Here is a 21,646-nt window from a genome sequence, read left to right on the forward strand (position 1 = left end):
TCTGATTCAAAGACCGAAAACCCCTCCCTCCAAACATCAGTGACTTTTGATTGAATTTCTATGGACCATTCTGGCCTTTTACCTGTGTTAATAGGCTTATTCTGAAGCTCATTCAATCTTCGCATTCTTTCCTCATTTCTTGTTCTAAGTTGATCAATACTTATACTGGATATAGATTTTAATGAGATATTATCTGGTGGTACATCAGGATGACTGTTATTATCCTATAGTTATAAATCAAAAACCACCAAAAATTATCATTAACATAAAGTGTTCACGTGAAACAAATAAATGTATGAACAAAATAAAACAAGTGGGAATCTTGTACTGCATTCTAACTCCTGACATTTATCTCTGTAAGCTCAGGTGAGAAAACATCATCTTGGATAACATACAGTCAGACTAGACAGAGGCTGGGAATTATAAGACAAATAAAAAGAAATGGAAATAACAGGCTAAAAATCATTCCAGCTATGCAAGGCAGCATAGTAATGGCATTAGGATAGATGTAGAGTTACAGAACAGAAATGAGTTCAGAAATAAATCTATATATCATGGACAGAAGAGCCAGAAGAAAAGGTTGATAATCAATAGAACTGAGTGAATAGAACCATCTTACACTGATGCTGGTACAACTGAATGTCCACATGGAAAGAATGAATCTGTACCAATATCTCATACTGTACACAAAGAATAACTTAAGTATTACTGACTTTAAACTGAAGAGCAATAGCTATAAACAGAAGAGCTTATATGATCTAACATTGATCAGTATTTCCCAAATTGGGCAACATGGTGGCTCCCTGGTGGCCATTGGAACAATGGGGAGGGGGTGTGGTTGGAGTGGCCTTGAATGCAAGTATCTTTTTAAAGATGGTAAGTTTGAGGAGGGGCAGGAAGACACTGATTTTCTTTTTCTATACATAAAGTGGTAGGCCAAATAGTTAGGGAGCCTGGGTTAGATGATAATATTTTTGCTGTTTTGGGAAGCTGGTATGAGGAACTAAAGCTTCCACATTAGTTGATTTGTGCCAGATATTTAGGACTTATAGATACATATCATCATTGAAGGGCTTAGAAAAAGAGTAACCTCCAAATAAACTAGTGGGACAGAAATGGAGTGATAGTAAAGTGGGCGGGGCATTTGCCTTTCAGGCAGCTAACCCAGGCAGGTTTGGTCCCCAGCATAAAAATGGTACCCCACCAGGAGTGATCTCTGAGCACTGCCAGGTGTGGCCCACAAATAAACAAAGCCAGTGCACCTGAAGTAATTGATCTATACAGGGCAATGCTTGTTACTGGCAGGAGAGTCAAGAACAAATTCCCAAAGTTATTTAGCCTACAAGCCTCTTTTCAGGAAAAAGCATTCAACAAGTCACTGCTACCCATCCCTATCACTCTTCAATTTAAGTTAATCTACCTTCTTTATGCAAATAAAGTATCCCCAATTGCACCTGAGTCTACCACCCCTTGAATTGTTCGAGCCCCCCCTCCCACAGGAGCAATATCACTCACTTGGGGGAACACTCATTTAGATTCTGTGGAACAGCAAGCTCTTCACTGAACCACATGAATTTAACATAAGCCAGAACCTACTGTAAACAGAAAAAGGGAAAAGAAACATTTCCTACATACACCATCCAGACCCTTCATTTTGTTCCTCCTGCGCTGCCTGGCAGAGGGAGGCTGCGAAGATGGAAGCAGCACATCGTCTTCAATGGCAGGGTACGTCTCACCATAAGCACCTAGGAGGACACAGAGAGACATCTTAAACACCCACCAGTTATATCTCCCCCTTCTGAATAGCACCTGGTGGGTGCTCTGGGGATCAAACTAGGGCCTCCTGCATGTAAAACACAGACTCTAGCCTTTTTGAGCTATTCCCCTAACCCCCCCCAAATCTTTTTATTCAGTTAAAGATTTTTTTTCCCTTTTGGGACCACATCCAGCGGTGCTCAGGAGTTATCCTAGCTCTACTAGGTTCAGAAATCCTTCCTGGCAGGCTTGGGGGACCATATGGGATGATAATCAAACCGAGATCCATCCCATGTCAACAGCGTGCAAGGCAAACACCCTGCTGCTGTGCTATCACTCCAGTCCCTAAACCAAGATTTTTAGAAGTACTTTTTTGTTGAATGTCTTTCTTTTTTTTTTTTTTTTTTTTCTTTTTGGTTTTTGAGCCACACCCGGCAGTGCTCAGGGGCTACTCCTAGCTGTCTGTTCAGAAATAGCTCCTGGCAGGCACGGGGGACCATATGGGACACCGGGATTCAAACCAACCACCTTTGGTCCTGGAACTGCTGCTTGCAAGGCAAACACCGCTGTGCTATCTCTCCGGGCCCTGTTAAATGTCTTTCTACATCAATTAATTTTTCCCCCTTAGTCTATTATACAATGAATACATGAAAGGATTTGAATGTTGTAGATTTTTGTATACCTTACATATTACATCCTACTTATTTTTGCTGTGTAGAATTCATTTTCTATAATTTTAGACACACTTTGTAATTAATGGTTTATTTTAATGTTTGCATATATGTCTGTGAGATATTTTAGGCTATTTTCCCCAATAGCGATATTTTACAAAACAAGCTCAATAATCCCATATTCAGGATAATTATATATTTTTAAAATTTTCCTAGTATTACTTTTATCACATTTATTTTTATGCTTACATGTATCAAGTTCTATATTATTTTGTTGATTGTTTACCTTTACTTCTCAACTCCCACTGTCAGAATTAAAACCTATTCTCAACATCACAAGTATACCTGATATTTCCTTTTTCTTAAATAATCACTCTTATCTTCACCCCTAAAATTCCTGTTTCTCATTCTAGCAACTAGTAAGCAGTTCCCAATTTCTAAAGTTTTGTCATTTCAAAGATGACATAAATGGCCCGGAGAGATAGCACAGCGGTGTTTGCCTTGCAAGCAGCCGATCCAGGACCAAAGGTGGTTGGTTCGAATCCCGGTGTCCCATATGGTCCCCCGTGCCTGCCAGGAGCTATTTCTGAGCAGACAGCCAGGAGTAACCCCTGATCACCGCCGGGTGTGGCCCAAAAACCAAAAAAAAAAAAAAAAAAAAAAAGATGACATAAATGGAATCATATAACCCATAACTTTTGTAAATTGAGATTTCTTTTATTCAATACTTCCTTTGGGAGTTATACAAGTTACTTCATGTATCAAAACTTTGTTCATTTTTATTGCCTAGTATATTCCATGGCATGGGAAGAACTACAATCTAACTATTCCCCTATTGCAGAATTTCTAAGCTAATTCCAATGTTTAGCTATTTTAAGTGAAGCTGTTATGAAAACATATACTGGTTTTTGTGTGAATATTTCTGATTACTTCCAAAGTTCCCTTTAATTATCCTAATTTTAAAGTCATTTGTTATTCAGTAAGTGAGTGAAGAATATAACTTGTATGAATATTCATACCTTGTATGAATAAATTGTAAATAATCTTGTAACAATGAAGTATTTAAAAGATTATTAAATAAATAGTACTCACCAATAAAAGCACTGTCAGATTCTAATAAAGAATTTTTCAAGAAATCAGTAGCATCATTTCTGGTCTAAAAGAAACATATTGATGATTCTTTGTTAATCTTATGTGGAAAAATGCAAATCTGTATTAAGAAGCATAAGTCTCACGTTGACCCTAAACTGGCAGAAGTATGACAGAAAATTGGTCACAGCACCGCTTACTGCATTCCACTGCCCAGGAAGACGCAGCACGGACATCCTCCACCCAGAGTCTCCACACAGGCTAAGATTAGAGACTTGGTCAAGCAAATCTGTTTACTCCCTAACTCCACTCTCCATCCCCTTTGGCTGAAGTCCAAAAGTCCACATAATAGCTAATGGTGCATGAAAAATGAGTCCAGTTAATATTAAGTTTTTAGACCATTGCTGAGATTTATTCATTCTTCAGAAAACCTTAAATAGCACTTTCTATTTTCCATTCTCTGGTATCTTCATTTGAACGATATGTACTCAGTAAGAATCCACCCTAATTTCAAATGCAAACCTCTTTTAAAACCCCTCAAATCCTAGTTATCATTTTCTCTAGTACTCCACAATTTAACCTGCTATCTAAACTCTCATTCACAAAAGAAAACTAGCGAGAGCAGCAGGCATTTCTACTCCTTTTGTTCATCCTTATAGTAATGCTTTTTTATATCACTGGCACTTAGCAAACAATAGCTGGATTACAGTATGTATCTAATAAAGATTTGTTTTGTGCATGCTGCTTATAGGGCATACCCCAGGAGGGCTAGGTCAAGGATAAGAGGCATGAGATACTGGAGATCTAACTTAGGACTTCACACATGCCAGGTATGTGCTCTACCACTTGAGCTATCTGCCCAGCCCAATAATTGCTGAATGAAAATGACTCCTGCCTTTTTTTGCTTTTACAGAAATGTCACCTCAGGTTAAGAATAAAGCTCCTGGGGTTAAAACAATAGTATAGCAGAAGGTGTTCTCTTTGTATGAGGCCAAACTGGCTTGATTTCCCAGCACTACATGGTCCTACAACAACGCTGAGTGACCCTGGACCATGCAGACCTAGGAGAAGCCTCTGAACACCACATGTGCCCCTAACATGACACTTTGTTATCTTTAAAGACCTCACACTATTTGGGAGGCAGAGTGGAAAAGGTGGGCTACACCTACACCTGCCTGACCTCAGAATATATCTTTCCCAATGGTGCTCAGGGGGCCATATGTGGTGCTGGAGATTGAACCCAGGTCATCCAGGTCATCCAGATGCAAGACAAACATCTTTGGCCTTCATTATCTCTCCAGCTTCAAATCCTTTTTTTTTTTTAATCCTTTTTTTTTTTTTTTTTTTTTTTTGGAATTTGAATTTGTCTTTATTGGGGTTACAGGGTATCACCCAAGTGTCTTTTTAGTCTTCCTGAGATTTTTTTTGGGTGTGGGGGGGGGGGTGATTTTTTTTTTTTCTTTTTCATGGCACTGCCACAGCTCTTACTGCTTCTACGAGCTTCTTCAGAGCTACCGAGTGGCTCCTCCGTGAGGGAGAATTTCCGCTTTTTCTTGGAAACCTTGTTTTCAGCTTCTTCCAAATCACTAGCTGGTGACCTCTTCCTCTTGGAAAGAATTACACTGACAGTGTTCTTTTAAGATCATCACTATTAATTTGCTCTTCCTTGGGAAATGCCTTTTTCTTCTTGGGTTTGGAGATGGAGGGTTCTTCGTCCATCCCGTTCTCTTCAGGCATCTCCAGGTTTCTTTTCTTTTTCTTCTCTTTGGGCCTTTAACTTGGCTCCTCACTCCTCAGGGGTAGTGGTCTCAGGGGTTCTGTATTCTGAAGAGGCAAGGGCAGCTGTGGCCAAGCTTTCTTTTTCTTCTTCAAGCATTTCTTCGTTTCCATCTCCAGCTTCCAGGCAATCTCAGCAGCCACTTCCTCTGCCTCAACCATTGCCTCCTTCATGACAATCAGATTCTCCCATGGAGTCACTCCCGTCTCGTAGAAGGATAGCTGCTCCTCAACTTGCTCTCTAAGTTTCTCATCAAATACACCTGTGGGCACTTCAGCGAAGCAACTGATTCATAAGGCAATACTTCATTTGTTTGTCACATATCAGGAGATGCAGCCTTTGTTCATGGCAGCTGCTCCACCAATGAAAGTAGAGTGGAAAATGAGTCCATATTTGCGGTGTTGCTGCTTGTCTTCAAGGCTCTGAAAATATGCTGAGCTCTGGGAATCACTCACACACCAGGACTTGCCCATCATCCCCACAGCAGAGAAGCCAAATCTCTATTTTAATAGTAGATTCTTTTCTACTGTTGTTAATACTAACAATCATATACTGTTAAATGTATATGTAATTGTATACAATTATACTGTACTCATTAGGGTTATCTTATTCTAAAAGTTTTCATACATTATTTCACTTTATCCTAAAAACACCACTTAAAAAGCCTTTTATATAGAGGCTGGAGCAATAAAACAGAGGGTAGGGCGCTTGCCTTGCACACACTCGACCTGAATTCGGTCACCAGCATCCCACATGGCCCCTGAGCATGCCAGGAAGGCATCCTGAGCAAAGCTAGGAGTAGCCCCTGAGCATCGCCAGATGTGGTTAAAAGAAAAAGATTAAAAAAAAAAAACCTTTTATAGCATAAATCATTACATTAATAACCTAACCCTAAGTACACCTTGTAAATATTAATTCAACCTTTATAATCACCTGCAGGCATTTGTCCTTTCTCCCATTTTATAGATTCAGTACGTGTAGACAGAATAACTAATGTGCCTGAAGTCACACAGCTGAAAACAGATGAACTCAAAAGGCCTGGAGTTACCATCTTAAGCATTAAAGAATGCTTTCTCTGCACATTACAACACATCTCAGCTACCCAGTATCTTGATAAGACAAGATCTATATTTCTACTTAATAAATATTTCTAAACTGGCATAATTTATTATCATAATCCTAAAATTCCTTTTTCTCCCAAAACTAACTTGAAAAGCTATGATTCTTTTCTTACCGTGTTGTGGTCTCTTGCTTCAGCATCTGGCATAGCACCTAGGAAAACTGAACAACAGTGGACAACAAAGACAAAAGGTTACTGAAATATATAGTATGGAATATCTTTTGTTTGTGATTAGCTAACTATAATAATTTTCCAACTATAAACTTCAGAATACCTTTACAAACACTATTTTCCTGGTAACAAATATAAACCATTATCGATTTTAGTTGGTTAAAATTCTCTCCTCCATATTAGTGAATATAAAAGTAGATCCAATAGCAAGTAAAAAGAAAGTCATGGAGAATTCTTTATTATCTTCTTTTATATTTATAGACCAGGTAGAATGTTTCTGAGGGCAGTAAATAGGGAGCTCCTTACATAGAAATGAAGTAAGCTAAATTTGAAGCACCTGGTTCCATAGACCAAACTTTTGCATTTAAATCACACAAAAGATGGTAAAAATGAGCTGTAAGAAAAAAAGGATAGGGGCCAGAGAGATAACATGGAGGTAGGGTGTTTGCCTTGCATGCAGAAAGACAGTGTTTCGAATCCTATATGGTCCCCCAAGCCTGCCAGGAGTGATTTCCGAGTGTAGAGGCAGGAGTAACCCGAGTGCCACCGGGTGTGACCCAAAAACCAGAAAAAAAAGAAAAGAAAAAAGAAAAAAAAGATAATACTTGAAAGAGTAGTATTATTTCTACCTTTAGCATCTTCTTGAATCCTCATTCTATTGAGTCTCTTCTGCTGCTCTCTTAGTAAGGCTTGCTGTTGAATCTCTAAGGTGTGACGATCTCTTGGAGGATTGGGATACATAAATTTTAAATCAAATCGTGTATCTGAATCTAAAATAAATTATAGCACAATTATTTATATCCTGTTTTCAAATGAGATTTATAAGAGCACCAGCAGTTATAAAAGTATACCTCAACATTAAAATAAACATAAATAATGGATCATCATAAAGTAAAAGGACAGCAAAAACATAATAAAACTAGAGACAAAAAACTAGTATTTCTAACTAAATGCATTTTATATTCAACATTATAAGGAAGTCCCAAAGCAGCAGCAGCTGATCAATGAAACCTCCATCACTATCTTATCTGCTCCTTCAGGATGTCACAAGGATAATCATGTGATAGAGTTCAGAAGCTATAATGCACTATAATCAAGATTGTTCCCTAAAATATACTAGAGAAATGAAAAAATTATTGAGCAATTGATATTTTAACCCAGAAAAAAAAATAATAATAAACTAATGCAGATTGGTTGGAACTTTTAAGAGTTGTCAATATGGGGCCGGAGTGGTGGTGCAGTGGTAGGGCATTTGCCTTGCATGCGGCTGACCTAGGACGGACTGTGGTTCAATCCCCAGGCGTCCATATAGTCCCCCAAGCCAGGAGCAATTTCTGAGTGTATAGTCAGTAGTAACCCCTGAGCATCACTGGGTGTGTCCCAAAAACAAAAAACAGGGACCAGAGATATAACATGGAGGTAGGGTGTTTGCCTTGAATGCAGAAGGACAGTGGTTCAAATCCTGGCATCCGATATGGTCCCCCAAGCCTGCCAGGAGCAATTTCTGAGCATAGAGCCAGGAGTAATCCCTGAGAGCTACCGGGTGTGAGCCCCCCCAAAAAGAACAAACAGAAAGAATAGTCAATATTGGGCCTTGCCTTTTTGAGGGAGGGGGGAATTTGTGATGCCTTGAAAGAAGAATGTTGCTTTTTCAAAGATAAACTAGGCTTGGTAGATGACAGTATTAAAAGAATTGAGGAAAGCCTCGAGCATAGACAGAAACAGAGAGAAAAGGATGAATCTTGGTATCAGAATTGGTTTTCAACCTCTCCCTGGTTATCCACCCTGTTACCCAGCCTCTTAGGACCCTTTATTGGCTTTATGCTGCTGATTTCCTTTGGCCCATGGGCATTCCGCCGCCTCACGAATTTTGTTAAGAATCAGGTTGATGAAGCCACCAAAAGCTCCGTGCAAGTGCACTACCAGCAACTCTCCACTCAGACCCTACTAACACTCAATCTGCTGGTGAGCAAGGGTTTCAACCCCTAAGTTTTGCAGAGTTTCAACAGCTGGCTGAGCAACGTCGGTCCCCTGATCCTGCCAGGAGCAATTTCTGAGCACAGACAGGAGTGACCCTTGAGTGTCACTGTGTGTGGCCAAAAAAACAAAAATAAATAAATAAATAATTTTAGATATTATATAAAATAATAGTCTAAAAAACTTCATCACCAAACTCAATAATAAAAAATGAGATATAAAATGTTACATGTCAGTGTTTAAATATTACAAGTTAAAATATAGCCTTAAGTGTTCTCTTTGAGCTACCAAATAACCTATTAAGACATAGTTTTTAGAAGCAATCCTAAATATGTTTTATAATCAGAAATTATCAAAAAGAGCTATCTTTAAAGATTCCAAAGCCAACAGTATTTTTATGCTTTTTTTTTTTTTTTTTTGAGCAGCGCTCAGGGGTTACTCCTGGCTCTATGCTCAAAAATCGCTCCTGACAAGCTCAGGGGACCATATGGATGCCAGGATTCGAACCACCGTCCTTCTGCATGCAAGGCAAATGCCCTACCTCCATGCCATTTCTCTGGCCCCCAACATTCTTCTTCTTTCTTTTTTTTTTTGGTTTTTGGTTTTTGTTTTTTGGGTCATACCCAGTGGCACTTAGGGGTTACTCCTGGCTCACGCTCAGAAATAGCTCCTGGCAGGCTCAGGGGACCATATAGGATGCCGGGATTTGAACCACTGTCCTTCTGCATGCAAGGCAAACACCTTACCTCCATGCTATCTCTCTGGCCCCCCAATATTCTTAATGGCAAAAAACTGAAAACATTTCCGCTAAGGTCAGGCACTAGGCAAAGATGTCTGCTGTTTCCACTTGTATTCAACATAGTATCAGAAATCCTAGGCAATATTAAATCAGACAAGAGAAAGAAATCAAAGGAATTTAAGTGAAAAAGAGGAAGTCAAACTATACTTAAAATGACATGATGGGGCTGGAGTGATAGCATAGTGGTAGGTGGTCAAGCTGGGACAGACCTGGGTTAGATGTCCAGCATCCCATTTGGCCCCCAAACCTGCCAGGAGTAACTCCTGAGAGCCATCAGTGTGACCCAAAAATTAAAAAAAAAACAAAATGGCATGATGTATACACCAAAGACTCTAAAGAGTCCACAGAAAAGCGCCTAGAAACTATAAACCAATGAAACAAAGTGGCCAACTACAAAGTCAATACACAAAAGACAGTTTCATCCCTTTATACAAATAATGATTCAGACGATAAAAAGATCAAAGAGTCTATCCCATTTAAAATAGTGTCCATAACTATCAAGTACCTAGGGAATCAATCTAACAAGCAAGGTGAGACCTATACCATAAAAACACTTTAGAAAGAAATGGAAGAATACCTAAGAAAATGGAAAAACATGCTCATGAAATAGAAGAACCAATATCATCAAAATGACCATCTTCAAAAAAAAAGGGGGAGGGCGGAGCAATAGCACAGTGGTAAGGTGTTTCCCTTGCACAAGACCAACACAGGACAGACGGTGGTTTGAATCCGAGCATCCCATATGGTCCCCTGTGCCTGCCAGGGGTGATTTCTGAGCACAGAGCCAGGAGTAATCTCTGAGTGCCGCCGAATGTGACGCCAAAAAAAAAAAAAAAAAATGACCATCTTACCTAAACTACTATATAGAATCAATGCAATCCTTCTCCAAATTCAGACAACATTCTTCAAGGACTTAGAAAAATCAATTATAAAGTTTGTAGAATCATAAAAAACCTTGGACAGCCAAATCCTTATTGAAGAACAAGAAACAGAAAGACATCTTATTGCCTAATTTGAAGTACTACTAAAAGCCAAAGTGATTAAAATAGCATTGAATTTGGACAAAGAAAGACTTTCAGACCAATGGGTCAGAATAAAATATCCAGTGACCAAACCCATAAGTATATGGGCAATTAATCTTTATCAATGGAGCCAAGAACTTGGAATGAAATACACAGTCTCTACAACAAATGGTTTTGGAACAATTGGACGACTACATGTAAGAAACTAATGATCAATCCATATCTCACACCTTAAACAAAAATCAATTCAAAGTGGATTAAAGATAGAAAGAGGAGGTACAGTAAATGCACCCCATATACACCTAAACCCAGGCCCTTTGCCTGATCTGTAATGTGAATTGGGGGACAAAAAAAAAAAGTAGATTAAAGACCTTGAGATTAGACCCAAACCCGTAAAGTTCATTGAGGAAAACACAGGCAGAACATTCCAAGACTTAAACCTAAAAGAAGTTTTCAATGGCCAGGTATGCTATAGTATCAAATCTGAATAAATGGAACTACATCAAACTAAAAAGTTTCTGAATGGCAAAAGAAACACAGGCTAAAATCAAGATAGCTAACAGAATGGGAGAAAATCTTTACATTCATCACATCAGATAAAGGTTTGATATCTAGAACAGCGGTGGTGAACACGGAGCAGCATATGGCTCCCGGCCAAAATGAATGTGGCTCTTTGCCTCTTATCATGATTTTGTATACTGTGGCTCTTTGCCAAGTTTGGATTTTGTCATGCTGCTTCTGAGGAGGGACCTCTGAGGAGAGATCTCCGAGTGCATAGTCCCGTCTTCCATTCCTCGGAAACAACTGCACAGGCCAGCGAGCAGGGGACCCGTGTGTCACATGTTGGGTCACATCTGGCCATTAGTTTTAGTGTGGAGGACGCAGCAAACCCTCGCCATCACTGCAGGATTTTGACCCTCACTCAAAATGGCAAAATGCAATATGTGTTTAATATATCATTGTTAAAATTATATGCTTTTGTGTGTTTTGTGTGTTTGCCTGTCTGTTTTGGCTGGTCACTGCGTGGTGTGGCTCTCTGACTCTCACAGTTTAATTTTGGCTCTTTGTGTCGCCACCCCTGATCTAGAATATACAAAGTACTCATAAAGGTTAATTCCATAAAATCTAAAAACCTCATCAAAAAACGGGAAGAGTAAATAAATGAATAAATACTTCTCTGAAGAAAACAACAGATGGCCAACAGACACATGAAAAAATGCTCATCATCACTTTATCATTAAGAAATCCAAATCGTGCTCTTTTCTGCTGAGCCTGCCTAGAGACTCCAAGGACTATAACCTCTCCAGGACTCAAACCCGGTAAGATGTCCCCACCCAGCGCATGTGGGGCCAATTCCTGCCGTGTGATTGGGTACCGAGAGACTTATAAAGCACGGCGGCCATGTTCTCTGCCTTTTCTGCTGAGCTTGCCTAGACACTCCAAGGACTATAATCTCTCCAGGACCCAAAACCGAAACGCTTATCTTGTAACCCCTGAATTCCATTTCTGCACATTTTAAGAAGCAATTTACAGCCTTGCCAATGGAGTAATTTTGCGGTACACCCCCATATTTACAGAAATCAAGATGCCTCCTCTAATAATCTAAAAAGTAGGAAACAAATAGGTATCCTCTCAAATAAGAAGTTTAGAGTAGAATTATGGAAAATGTTCAGGGAGCTCAAAAAAAAGCATCGATAGACTTGACTGGAGCAAAATTAAGCATCAAGATTTGCCAACTGAAATTAGAAATTTTCACACTGAACTAACAGATTAGAAAAACTGAGCTTATGCAAGTGTTGCCAGGCATGGGGTTTGGGGAGACCCCATGTCGGAGCCTTTCTCCCTAGCCTGGGGAGTGCTGGGAGGTTTGGCAGGCCCCATAGCCTACCCCCTCTTTTTCCCCTGGACTCCAGGCCCTACCTGGGTGCTGGCTCAGGTGGCCAGAAGTAGGCTCAGGTGGACTCTTAGTGGTCCTCAGGTTCCCCCTCCCTCCGTACTCCAGGGGGGAAGTGCATGGGGAGGAGGGTGGGCAGACATCTGGCCTCCGGTTTCCTCTTTGATTCTGGAGACCAGCTCTTGCCAGGTATGGGGTTTGGGGAGGCCCCATACCGGAGCCCTTCTCCCTGGCCTGGGGAGTGCTGGGAGGCTTGGCAGGCCCCCAGCCGTCCTTGTCTTTTTCCCCTGACTCCAGGCTATCCCTGGGTGCCAGCTCAAATGGCCAGAAGTGGGTTCAGGTGGACTCTTAGTGGTACTCAGGCTTCCCCGCTACCTCTCCCTACACTAATGGAAATGCACTCTGGGAGGAGGGTGGGCCGTTTTAGTACTGGTTTATGTTGGGACAGTCACTGGAATTTTTTTCTCCTTGTTTTCCTATTGATAGTATTGTATACATATATTTTATATATCCATAACATCCATCTTGTATTGTGACCTTGATACTGCCCTACAAATCTCATTTCTAATATTTTACTGCCTCAGTCCCAACCCTTATTTCCCCCTATCTTCTCAGTAGGTGCAGCTCATGACATGAAGCTCACCACATAGAGTGATGAGTGCAGTTAGAGAAAAAACTACACTGAAAACTATCATAACAATGTGAATGAATGAGGGAAAAAGAAAACCTGTCTCGAGTACAGGTGTGGGTGGGGTGGGGATTAGATAGATCTGGGAAATTGGTGGTGGGAATCCTGCACTGGTGAAGGGGGGGGGTGTTCTTTACATGACTGTAATCATACAACTACAATTATATTTGTAATCATGGTGTTTAAATAAAGATAATTTATTAAAAAAAAAAAGAAATCCAAATCGTGCTCGCTTCAGCAGCACATATACTAAGAAATTCAAATCAAGACAATGACGAGATATCATCTTACACCAGTGAGGATAGCATGTATCAAAAATACTGGGAACATGGGCCGGAGAGATAGCATGGAGGTAAGGCGTTTGCCTTTCATGCAGGAGGTCATCGGTTCGAATCCCGGCATCCCATGTGGTCCCCTGTGCCTGCCAGGGGCAATTTCTGAGCCTGGAGCCAGGAATAACCCCTGAGCACTGCCGGGTGTGACCCAAAAACCAAAAAAAAAAAAAAAAAAAAATACTGGGAACAATCTGTGCTGGCAGGAATGTGTGTGATGAGAAAAGAAATGTCACCCACTGCAGGTGGGAATGCTGCCTGGTCCAACCCCTATGGAACAATATGGAGGGTTCTCAGTAAATTTAAAATTGACCTGCCATACAACCCAGCAATCCCTCTTTTTAGGTATCTATCCCCAGGACAGAAAAATATCCAATAGCACTCTGCTATTCATTGCAGCACTCGGTAAAGTTGCCAAGACTTGTAATCAACCTAGATGTCCAACAACATGATGTTAAGTGGATTATAAAGATGCAGTACAGATGTACAACTGAATACTACACAGCTGTAAAGAATGATATACTCATGCAATTTGCAGCAACATGGATGAAACTGGAAGATATTATATTGTTAGCCAGAAGAAAAGATAAACACAGAATCATATCACTTATGTGTGGTATTTAGAATAACTGCAATGGTCTAAATGAGAGTTGTATTGAACATTCTTGACCCCAGAGTATAGTGAGAAGGAAAGAAACTGACTGGAAGAGGAGAAACACAAATTTGAAAAGACGGGGGAGATGGGCCAAGTGGTCTCAGATGCATTGTAGTGTTAAAAAAGGACAGAACTAAATATCCAAGCCAAGGCAACAACTATGGAATCAAGAGATCCAAACTTTAACAATCTAAACTTAAAACGGGCCTCTTATAATAGAATTCTGGAGGGCCAGGGGAATAGTATGGGATGCATTTAGTGAACACTGGTAGGGAGAGGAGATTACTGGTTGTGGGATTGGCCCTGATTCATTTAATATATGAAAACTAACCATAAAGTACTTTGTAAATCACAATGGTTTCAACAAAATATTTAAATTAAATTAGATTTTTTAAAAACTGAGCTATCTGGGGTTTGGTGGTAGGGGTAGAGGAGAAAAGTGAGAAAAGGCTTTTGGTACAGAGGTAAAGAGAAATGAGCACTCTGGTATATGTAAAAAATTATCACTGACAGTTTTATAAATAAAGGTGCCTCAATAAAAATGGAAATTAAAAAATAAAACCTGGGCCCGGAGAGATAGCACAGCAGCGATTGCCTTGCAAGCAGCTGATCCAGGACCAAAGGTGGTTGGTTCGAATCCCGGTGTCCCATATGGTCCCCCGTGCCTGCCAGGAGCTATTTCTGAGCAGACAGCCAGGAGTAACCCCTGAGCACCGCCGGGTGTGGCCCAAAAACCAAATAAATAAATAAATAAATAAGAATAAAACCTATATATTCCCCCCCAAAATAACTAAAGCTTTATTTATTAGACTGATAAATTGAAAAATAAAAATACATAAATTGTTATCAAAAAATTTTAGTGCTAGACCCGCGTGTGGCGCAGGTCGGGAGCTTCCGCGCCCAACAGCCGCCGCGCGCCGCAGCCGCAGCCGCCGCCACTCTTTCGCCGGGACGCCGGAGATCTAACTGCAACCATGAGCAGCAACGAGTGTTTCAAATGTGGAAGATCTGGCCACTGGGCCCGGGAATGCCCCACTGGTGGAGGCCGTGGTCGTGGAATGAGAAGCCGTGGCAGAGGTTTCCAGTTTGTTTCCTCGTCTCTTCCAGACATCTGTTACCGCTGTGGTGAGTCTGGCCATCTTGCTAAGGATTGTGATCTTCAGGAGGATGCCTGCTATAACTGCGGTAGAGGTGGCCACATTACCAAGGACTGCAAGGAGCCCAAGAGAGAGCGAGAGCAGTGCTGCTACAACTGTGGCAAGCCAGGCCATCTGGCTCGTGACTGTGACCACGCTGATGAGCAGAAGTGCTATTCTTGTGGAGAATTTGGACACATTCAAAAAGACTGCACCAAAGTGAAGTGCTATAGGTGTGGTGAAACTGGTCATGTAGCCATCAACTGCAGCAAGACGAGTGAAGTTAACTGTTACCGCTGTGGCGAGTCAGGGCACCTTGCACGGGAATGCACGATTGAGGCTACAGCTTAATTATTTTCCTTTGTCGCCCCTCCTTTTTCTGATTGATGGTTGTATTATTTTTCTCTGAATCCTCTTCACTGGCCAAAGGTTGGCAGATAGAGGCTACTCCCAGGCCAGTGAGCTTTACTTGCCGTGTAAAAGGAGGAAAGGGGTGGAAAAAAAATCGACTTTCTGGGCCCGGAGAGATAGCACAGCGGCGTTTGCCTTGCAAGCAGCTGATCCAGGACCAAAGGTGGTTGGTTCGAATCCCGGTGTCCCATATGGTCCCCCGTGCCTGCCAGGAGCTGTTTCTGAGCAGACAGCCAGGAGTAACCCCTGAGCAACAATGGGTGTGGCCCAAAAAAAAAACAAAAAAAAAAAAAACAAAAAATCGACTTTCTGCATTTACAAAAAAAAAGTTTATGTTTAGTTTGGTAGAGGTGTTACGTATAATGCTTTGTTAAAGAACCCCCTTTCCACGCCACTGGTGAATAGGGATGGATGGGAAGTGTTGAGTCAGACCAGTAAGCCCATTCTGGGTTTCTTGAATATGTTCCCATGTAGGAGATAAAACCAATTCTGGAAGTGACTGAACTTCCATAAACAACTTTAATTTTAGCATAATGATGGCCTTGGATTATCTGACCTCAGTAGCTGTTAAATAACATCAAGTAACATCTGTATCAGGCCCTACATAGAACATAGTTGAGTTGGGAATAAACAAAATGGAAAGCACATGTGTGTTGGCTTTCCGAAAGAAATCAAGCTGTGACGGGAATAACACATCACAGTCACAGTCTTGATGCTAGATATTCAGAGGGTGATTACACACATGTAAGAGTACTTCTCCTTTCAGAGTTAACCTAAAATCCAGAGTTGACATCTATGCTCAAGAGCTTAGCATAATTTGGAGCTATTCAGAAATTGAAAAATTGCATTTTCACAGAAATCAAGATGTTATTTTTGTATACTATATCACTTAGACAACTGTGTTTCCTTTACTGTAATCAGTTTTTAAAGTCAGATGGTAAAAGCAACTGAAGTCCTAGAAAATAGAAGTGTAATTTTAAACTACTCAATAAAGTTGGAGGAAGGGGAAAAAAAAAATAAATAAGTCAGAGAGAGAGAGAAAAACGCAGAATGGTCTCACTCATCTATGGGTTTTAAGAAAAATGAAAGACACCCTGGTAATAATAATTTTCAGACACAAAAGAGAAAAGAGCTGGAAGTTCCAGCTCACCTCAGGAAACTCACCACAAAGAGTGATGAGTTTAGTTAGAGAAATAACTACATTTTGAACTGTCCTAATATTGAGAATGTATGAGGGAAATGTAGAGCCTGTTTAGAGTACAGGCGGGGCTTGGGTGGGGAGGAGGGAGATTTGGGACTTGGGTGATGGGAATGTTGCACTGGTGATGGGTGGTGTTCCTTTTATGACTGAAACCCAAACACAATCATGCATGTAATCAAGGTGTTTAAATAAAAAAAAAAAAAAAGAGCTAAAAAAAAAAAAAAAAAAAAGAAATGACATCTTTCTGACTGATGCTTGTTCACTTTCGAGTGGACTTTATAACTTTATAACATCCTCGTGGTTCTCCTTAATAATCACACGTTCCAAATAAAATGAAATATGCAGTCCATGCTTTTTATTAAGTACAAGTGATTCCTAAGCATAGATATAGGAGTAATCCCTGAGAACTACCACCTGTGGCCAAAAATAAAAGCCAAGGATAGACTCGAAAGAGCTGCAGAATTTTATAAAAAAAAAAAAAAAATTTTAGTGTTAAAATATTAAATTAAAAACATAAACCATTTATTGTCACTTAAGTACATAAATGAAGCCTTTCTTTACAGAAAGAATACTTCTAGCTGAAATAACATAGTAGGAATATTTTCTACTTACCTCTACCCTTTAGCTCATTAAAGTCAAAAATATTCTGAGAAGTAGTAGGTTCTAAGCCTTTAGGAGACTGTCTTCTGACAGGTGCTTGTACCCGTTGTCTAGCCTTGTCAAATATATGCATAGGATTCCTTTCTCTTTTCCTAGAGATGAATGATAAATTCTGGTAAACATACTCTACGGGAAGTAAATCTTAGTTCACACAACTTGTACAAGGAATTTGTTATTTTTCATCACAGTCTGTTATAATAATCTAGTTTGGGGCCCGGAGAGATAGCACAGTGGTGTTTACCTTGCAAGCAGCCGATCCAGGACCAAAGGTGGTTGGTTCGAATTCCGGTGTACCATATGGTCCCCTGTGCCTGCCAGGAGCTATTTCTGAGCAGACAGCCAGGAGTAACCCCTGAGCACCGCCGGGTGTGGCCCAAAAACCAAAAAAAAAAAAAAAAAAAATCTAGTTTGGGGCCAGAGTGATAATACAGCTTGCCTTGCACTCAGCTGCCTTGGTGTAGCCTCTAGCATCCTATATGGTCTCTAGAACCTGAGTGATCCAGGAATGATCCCTGAGTACAGAGCCAGAAGTAAGCCCTGAGCATCACTGTATGGCCCACAAAAATAAAAACAAAATTTACTTTGAAAACAATTATCTTTTTATTTTGGAGGAGGAGAGGTGCTCAGACCTTATTACCTGGCCCAGTGCTCTAGAATCACTCTGGGTTGTAATAATACCCAGAGACAATAGAGATGAGGGCTGGAAGGACCAGCCCATGATCTGAAGCTTACCACAGAGTGGGGAGTTCATTTAGAGAAATAACTACATTGACAACTCTCATGACAACAGAAATAGAATGCCTATCTTGAATACAAACGGGGTGGGAAAGGAGGGAGATGGGGGGCATGGGAAGGTTGCTCTGGTGAATTGGGGTGTTCTTTTTAATAACTGAAATACAACTACAAACATGTTTGTAACCATGGTGCTTAAATAGATCTTAATATAAAAAATAAATAATAAAAAATTAAAATTTCCTATTTTGAATTACTTAGACCAAGCCCTCTTCTAGAATTTACTTAGCTAGGTTTTGAGAGTGGAAATTATAATGGAAATTGTAGTAGAAGTTTCATTATGGCAATTATTTCAATGTTATAATTTTACAAAGTTTATTAATCAAGGGCCAGAGAGATAATAGAGAGGGCAAAGTGCTTGCTTTTGCATAAGCCAAGCCCAACACCCCAAGCCCAACAGGAATAATTTCTAAGTACAGAGTCAGGAGAAATTCCTAAATATAGCCACATGTGGCTCAAAACAAAACAAACATAAAGACTTTTTAAACATACAAACCATCTTCGTAAAGGTGACTTTACAATCTATATGAATTACTCCTGTTCCAACACTATAATTACTACATAAATTCTATCCTGAGATTGGAAAAAACTAAAGCAAACACAGAAAATGCAAAATAAAACCTGCCTTAAGTGAATTTCCTCATCATTGTCCATTTGTAGCAACTGTCCTTGGAGACGCCGTTCTTCACTACGAAGCTGTTTTCTCATTTCTGATAATTCCATAATTACATTTTTTTTCTCCTCTGCAAATATCATTGATGAATAAAAAGGCATGTATTAAGAACAAAACACTAAAACATAACCCAAATTACAAAATGAAAATTCACATAGAGAAATTTTTATGACAAATAATACAGTAATTCTAGAAGTCAAGAAGAAAAACTTCTAAGTAAATATTCTTGGAGAGGGGGAACTATAATAGGGCATCTCAGTGAGGGAAAGATGACTCAAAGGGTTGAAGTGCATCCCAAGTTTGATTTATAGCATGGCATATATGGTTCCAAATACCACCAAGTGTAGTGGTCCTAAGCAGTGCATTTCCAGGCCCAAGCTTTTAATTTTTCTGGCCCACAGATCTAAGTATCACCAGGAATGGTCCTTAGCTCCTTTAAGCACTGCTTGATAGTCCCCCAAAAAAGTTCCTTTGTGGTGATAAAACATTTGTGTACCTTAACTACATGGTAGTTACACAGATTATAGATAATTAACATACACAGAACAACACACATAAATTCATGCAGTAACTGTTGAAATCTGAACAGTTTCTCTAGAGTATACCAATGTCAACTTCCTGATTGAAATAAACTAATTAAGATATTACCAATAAATGAAAGACTGGGGTTGAGGGCACACTAAACATTACAAGAAATATTACAAACTTAATACTTGATGTTACCTTCTGCACGAAGCTGATTTTTCCTCGCAGGAACGGGAGGAGAATGTGTTCTGCCTATGGAACTTTCCTGTTTAAAAATCATGACAGATACGCTGTTATGTCTCTCCTATTAAGAAGTTTAAAAAGATTTATTAAATTTTTGAGGGGGCCACATTCAGCTGTGCTCAAAAATTATTTCTGCTCTGTGATCAAGGATCACTTATGGTGGGACTTGGGGGACTATATGGGGTGCTGAGTATTGAATGCGCTGATTACGTGCAAAACAAATGCTCTACCCACTATGCTATCTCTCCAGCCTCTAAAAAAATATTTTTTCTTAAGTACATGTAAAAGTGAACAAAATCCTCGCCATACTACTTAGAAACCTGCATCTGTTTTTCTCACAATGGGTAAGTCCTTGTTCCTTCCCAGAGAATCCCTTTATTTATCCTCTACCAATGATTAGTGACTCCCACTCCTCTCCTCCTACCCTTTTTTCTCTATCCTTTCTCTCCCTAAGCACATAACTCTCATCTTAAACTTAAATCTCTTCCTTCTGGGGCCGGAGAGATAGCATGGAGGTAAGTCATTTGCCTTTCATGCAGAAGGTTATCGGTTCGAATCCCGGCGTCCCATATGGTCCCCCGTGCTTGCCAGGAGCAATTTCTGAGCATGGAGCCAGGAGTAACCCCTGAGCACAGCCGGGTGAGACCCAAAAACCAAAAAAAAAAAAAATCTCTTCCTTCTTTAAGAAAGTTAAATCTCATCTTTTATCACTAACATTCATTTTCCCCTTCACAGACAAGGTTTTTTTTTTACAAGCAGTAAGTGAAAGGGGAGGGGGAAAGAAAAAAAGAAAGAAAAAAGCAGTAAATGAGACAGTGTATACTTTCTTATTCCAGTGCACTTGTCATCACACACACATTGCCATTGTTGCTAAAACTGATTAATCCTCTAACACTATTCTCACCAAGATCATGAAGTTTGACATATTTAACGGGCATTTTGAAGCTCTTATTTTACTTGACCAATAGTAACTGTTAGCTCTGCCACTCTACCATATTCTCTGCTCTATTTCCTTTCTCTGTTTCCTAAATTCAAGTTATCCTAGGATATCCTCCTGAGTCATTTTACTTCCCCCAGACTCATTCTAGATAATCATACTAATTTAAAAATAAATAAAGCTTTCAAAACTATAAATCTACTTCTTTCCTCTATCACATCTTCTCTAAATAATCATTACCAGAAATTTGAATGTTACCAATGACCCCCTAACTCACATATTTTATCTCTTAAATTACACTACTTGTGTCTCTTAAATATACCTGTTAAGCATCCACTAGTCTATACAATGAAAGGCAAGTTCCCTGGCAATTCAGACAAAGTCCACATATGCTTTTATAGCTAGAGCTACACTTCCACCTTTGTCAGGCATTACTGGACCACAGCAAATCACAATGCAGTCACCATGTTGCCATGTGACTGACACTTTGCTATATGATTTTTCTAAAAATTCCCTCCACTCTTCTTCATGGCAAAATCCTACTCATTCAAGAGTCACCACATGCATTAACCCTTTGGAATATTTTCCCAGCCTTTTTCTTTTATTATTATAGCTTCTACTAAGAGATAAGGTATACCTAGAGTTAGCTAAGAAGTAATTTTTATAATTTAATTTTCATTTACATAACATGATAACAACAATGTTAATGTTTGTGCTACCGACGTATGAAATAAGAACATCTGTGCTACCAAACTGTCCAAGGCTCTACAACTGTCCTTATGTAACCTCCTTGAGAGCCATTTGCTAAATTATGGCTTGCCAAGAGTAAGAATTTAAATTTTAAGGTACAATCTGTCAGTTACAAGTGAAGAAGTAGTAAACTAATATAGATACTTCAGATATGAGTTAAAACATAATCTAATGGGCCAGAGAGATAGCCTGAAGGTAGGGTGTTTGCCTTGCATGCAGAAGGACAATGGTTCAAATCCCAGCATCCCACATGGTCCCCTAAGCCTGCCAGGATAACCCCTGATTGCTGCTGGGTGTGAAAAACAAAACAAAACAAAAATAATCTAAGTTGAATAAATAAGAACATTGCATCCTGAGACCTGAAGAAT

The 21,646-nt window shown here is 39.8% G+C and overlaps 2 protein-coding genes and 1 non-coding gene across 4 annotated transcripts in view; 2 read left to right on the forward strand and 1 right to left on the reverse strand.

Annotated features, from left to right (window-relative positions):
• The window catches only part of CSPP1 (centrosome and spindle pole associated protein 1), an 88,091-nt gene that overhangs the window by 3,314 nt on the left and 63,131 nt on the right, over nucleotides 1-21,646 (reverse strand). For both annotated transcript variants that reach the window (XM_049781856.1, XM_049781855.1), the window contains 8 exons: nucleotides 19,547-19,613; nucleotides 18,776-18,893; nucleotides 17,311-17,450; nucleotides 7,213-7,353; nucleotides 6,527-6,573; nucleotides 3,519-3,582; nucleotides 1,636-1,745; nucleotides 83-224 (listed from right to left, as the gene is read on the reverse strand). In XM_049781856.1, the coding sequence (XP_049637813.1) occupies nucleotides 83-224; nucleotides 1,636-1,745; nucleotides 3,519-3,582; nucleotides 6,527-6,573; nucleotides 7,213-7,353; nucleotides 17,311-17,450; nucleotides 18,776-18,893; nucleotides 19,547-19,613 (829 nt within the window). The remainder of the gene's footprint in view (nucleotides 1-82; nucleotides 225-1,635; nucleotides 1,746-3,518; nucleotides 3,583-6,526; nucleotides 6,574-7,212; nucleotides 7,354-17,310; nucleotides 17,451-18,775; nucleotides 18,894-19,546; nucleotides 19,614-21,646) is intronic.
• LOC126021255 (small nucleolar RNA SNORA51) lies at nucleotides 10,602-10,732 on the forward strand. Its single transcript, XR_007499831.1, has one exon. It is a non-coding gene; the product is annotated as a small nucleolar RNA SNORA51 (small nucleolar RNA).
• Nucleotides 14,884-15,602, forward strand: LOC126020386 (CCHC-type zinc finger nucleic acid binding protein-like). The gene has a single exon (XM_049781849.1). It carries the CDS (start codon nucleotides 14,925-14,927, stop codon nucleotides 15,435-15,437), a length of 513 nt encoding a protein of 170 aa, XP_049637806.1. The 5' UTR covers nucleotides 14,884-14,924; the 3' UTR covers nucleotides 15,438-15,602.

This window comes from Suncus etruscus, chromosome 10 (genome assembly GCF_024139225.1).
Source record: "Suncus etruscus isolate mSunEtr1 chromosome 10, mSunEtr1.pri.cur, whole genome shotgun sequence".
NCBI lineage: Eukaryota > Metazoa > Chordata > Mammalia > Eulipotyphla > Soricidae > Suncus > Suncus etruscus.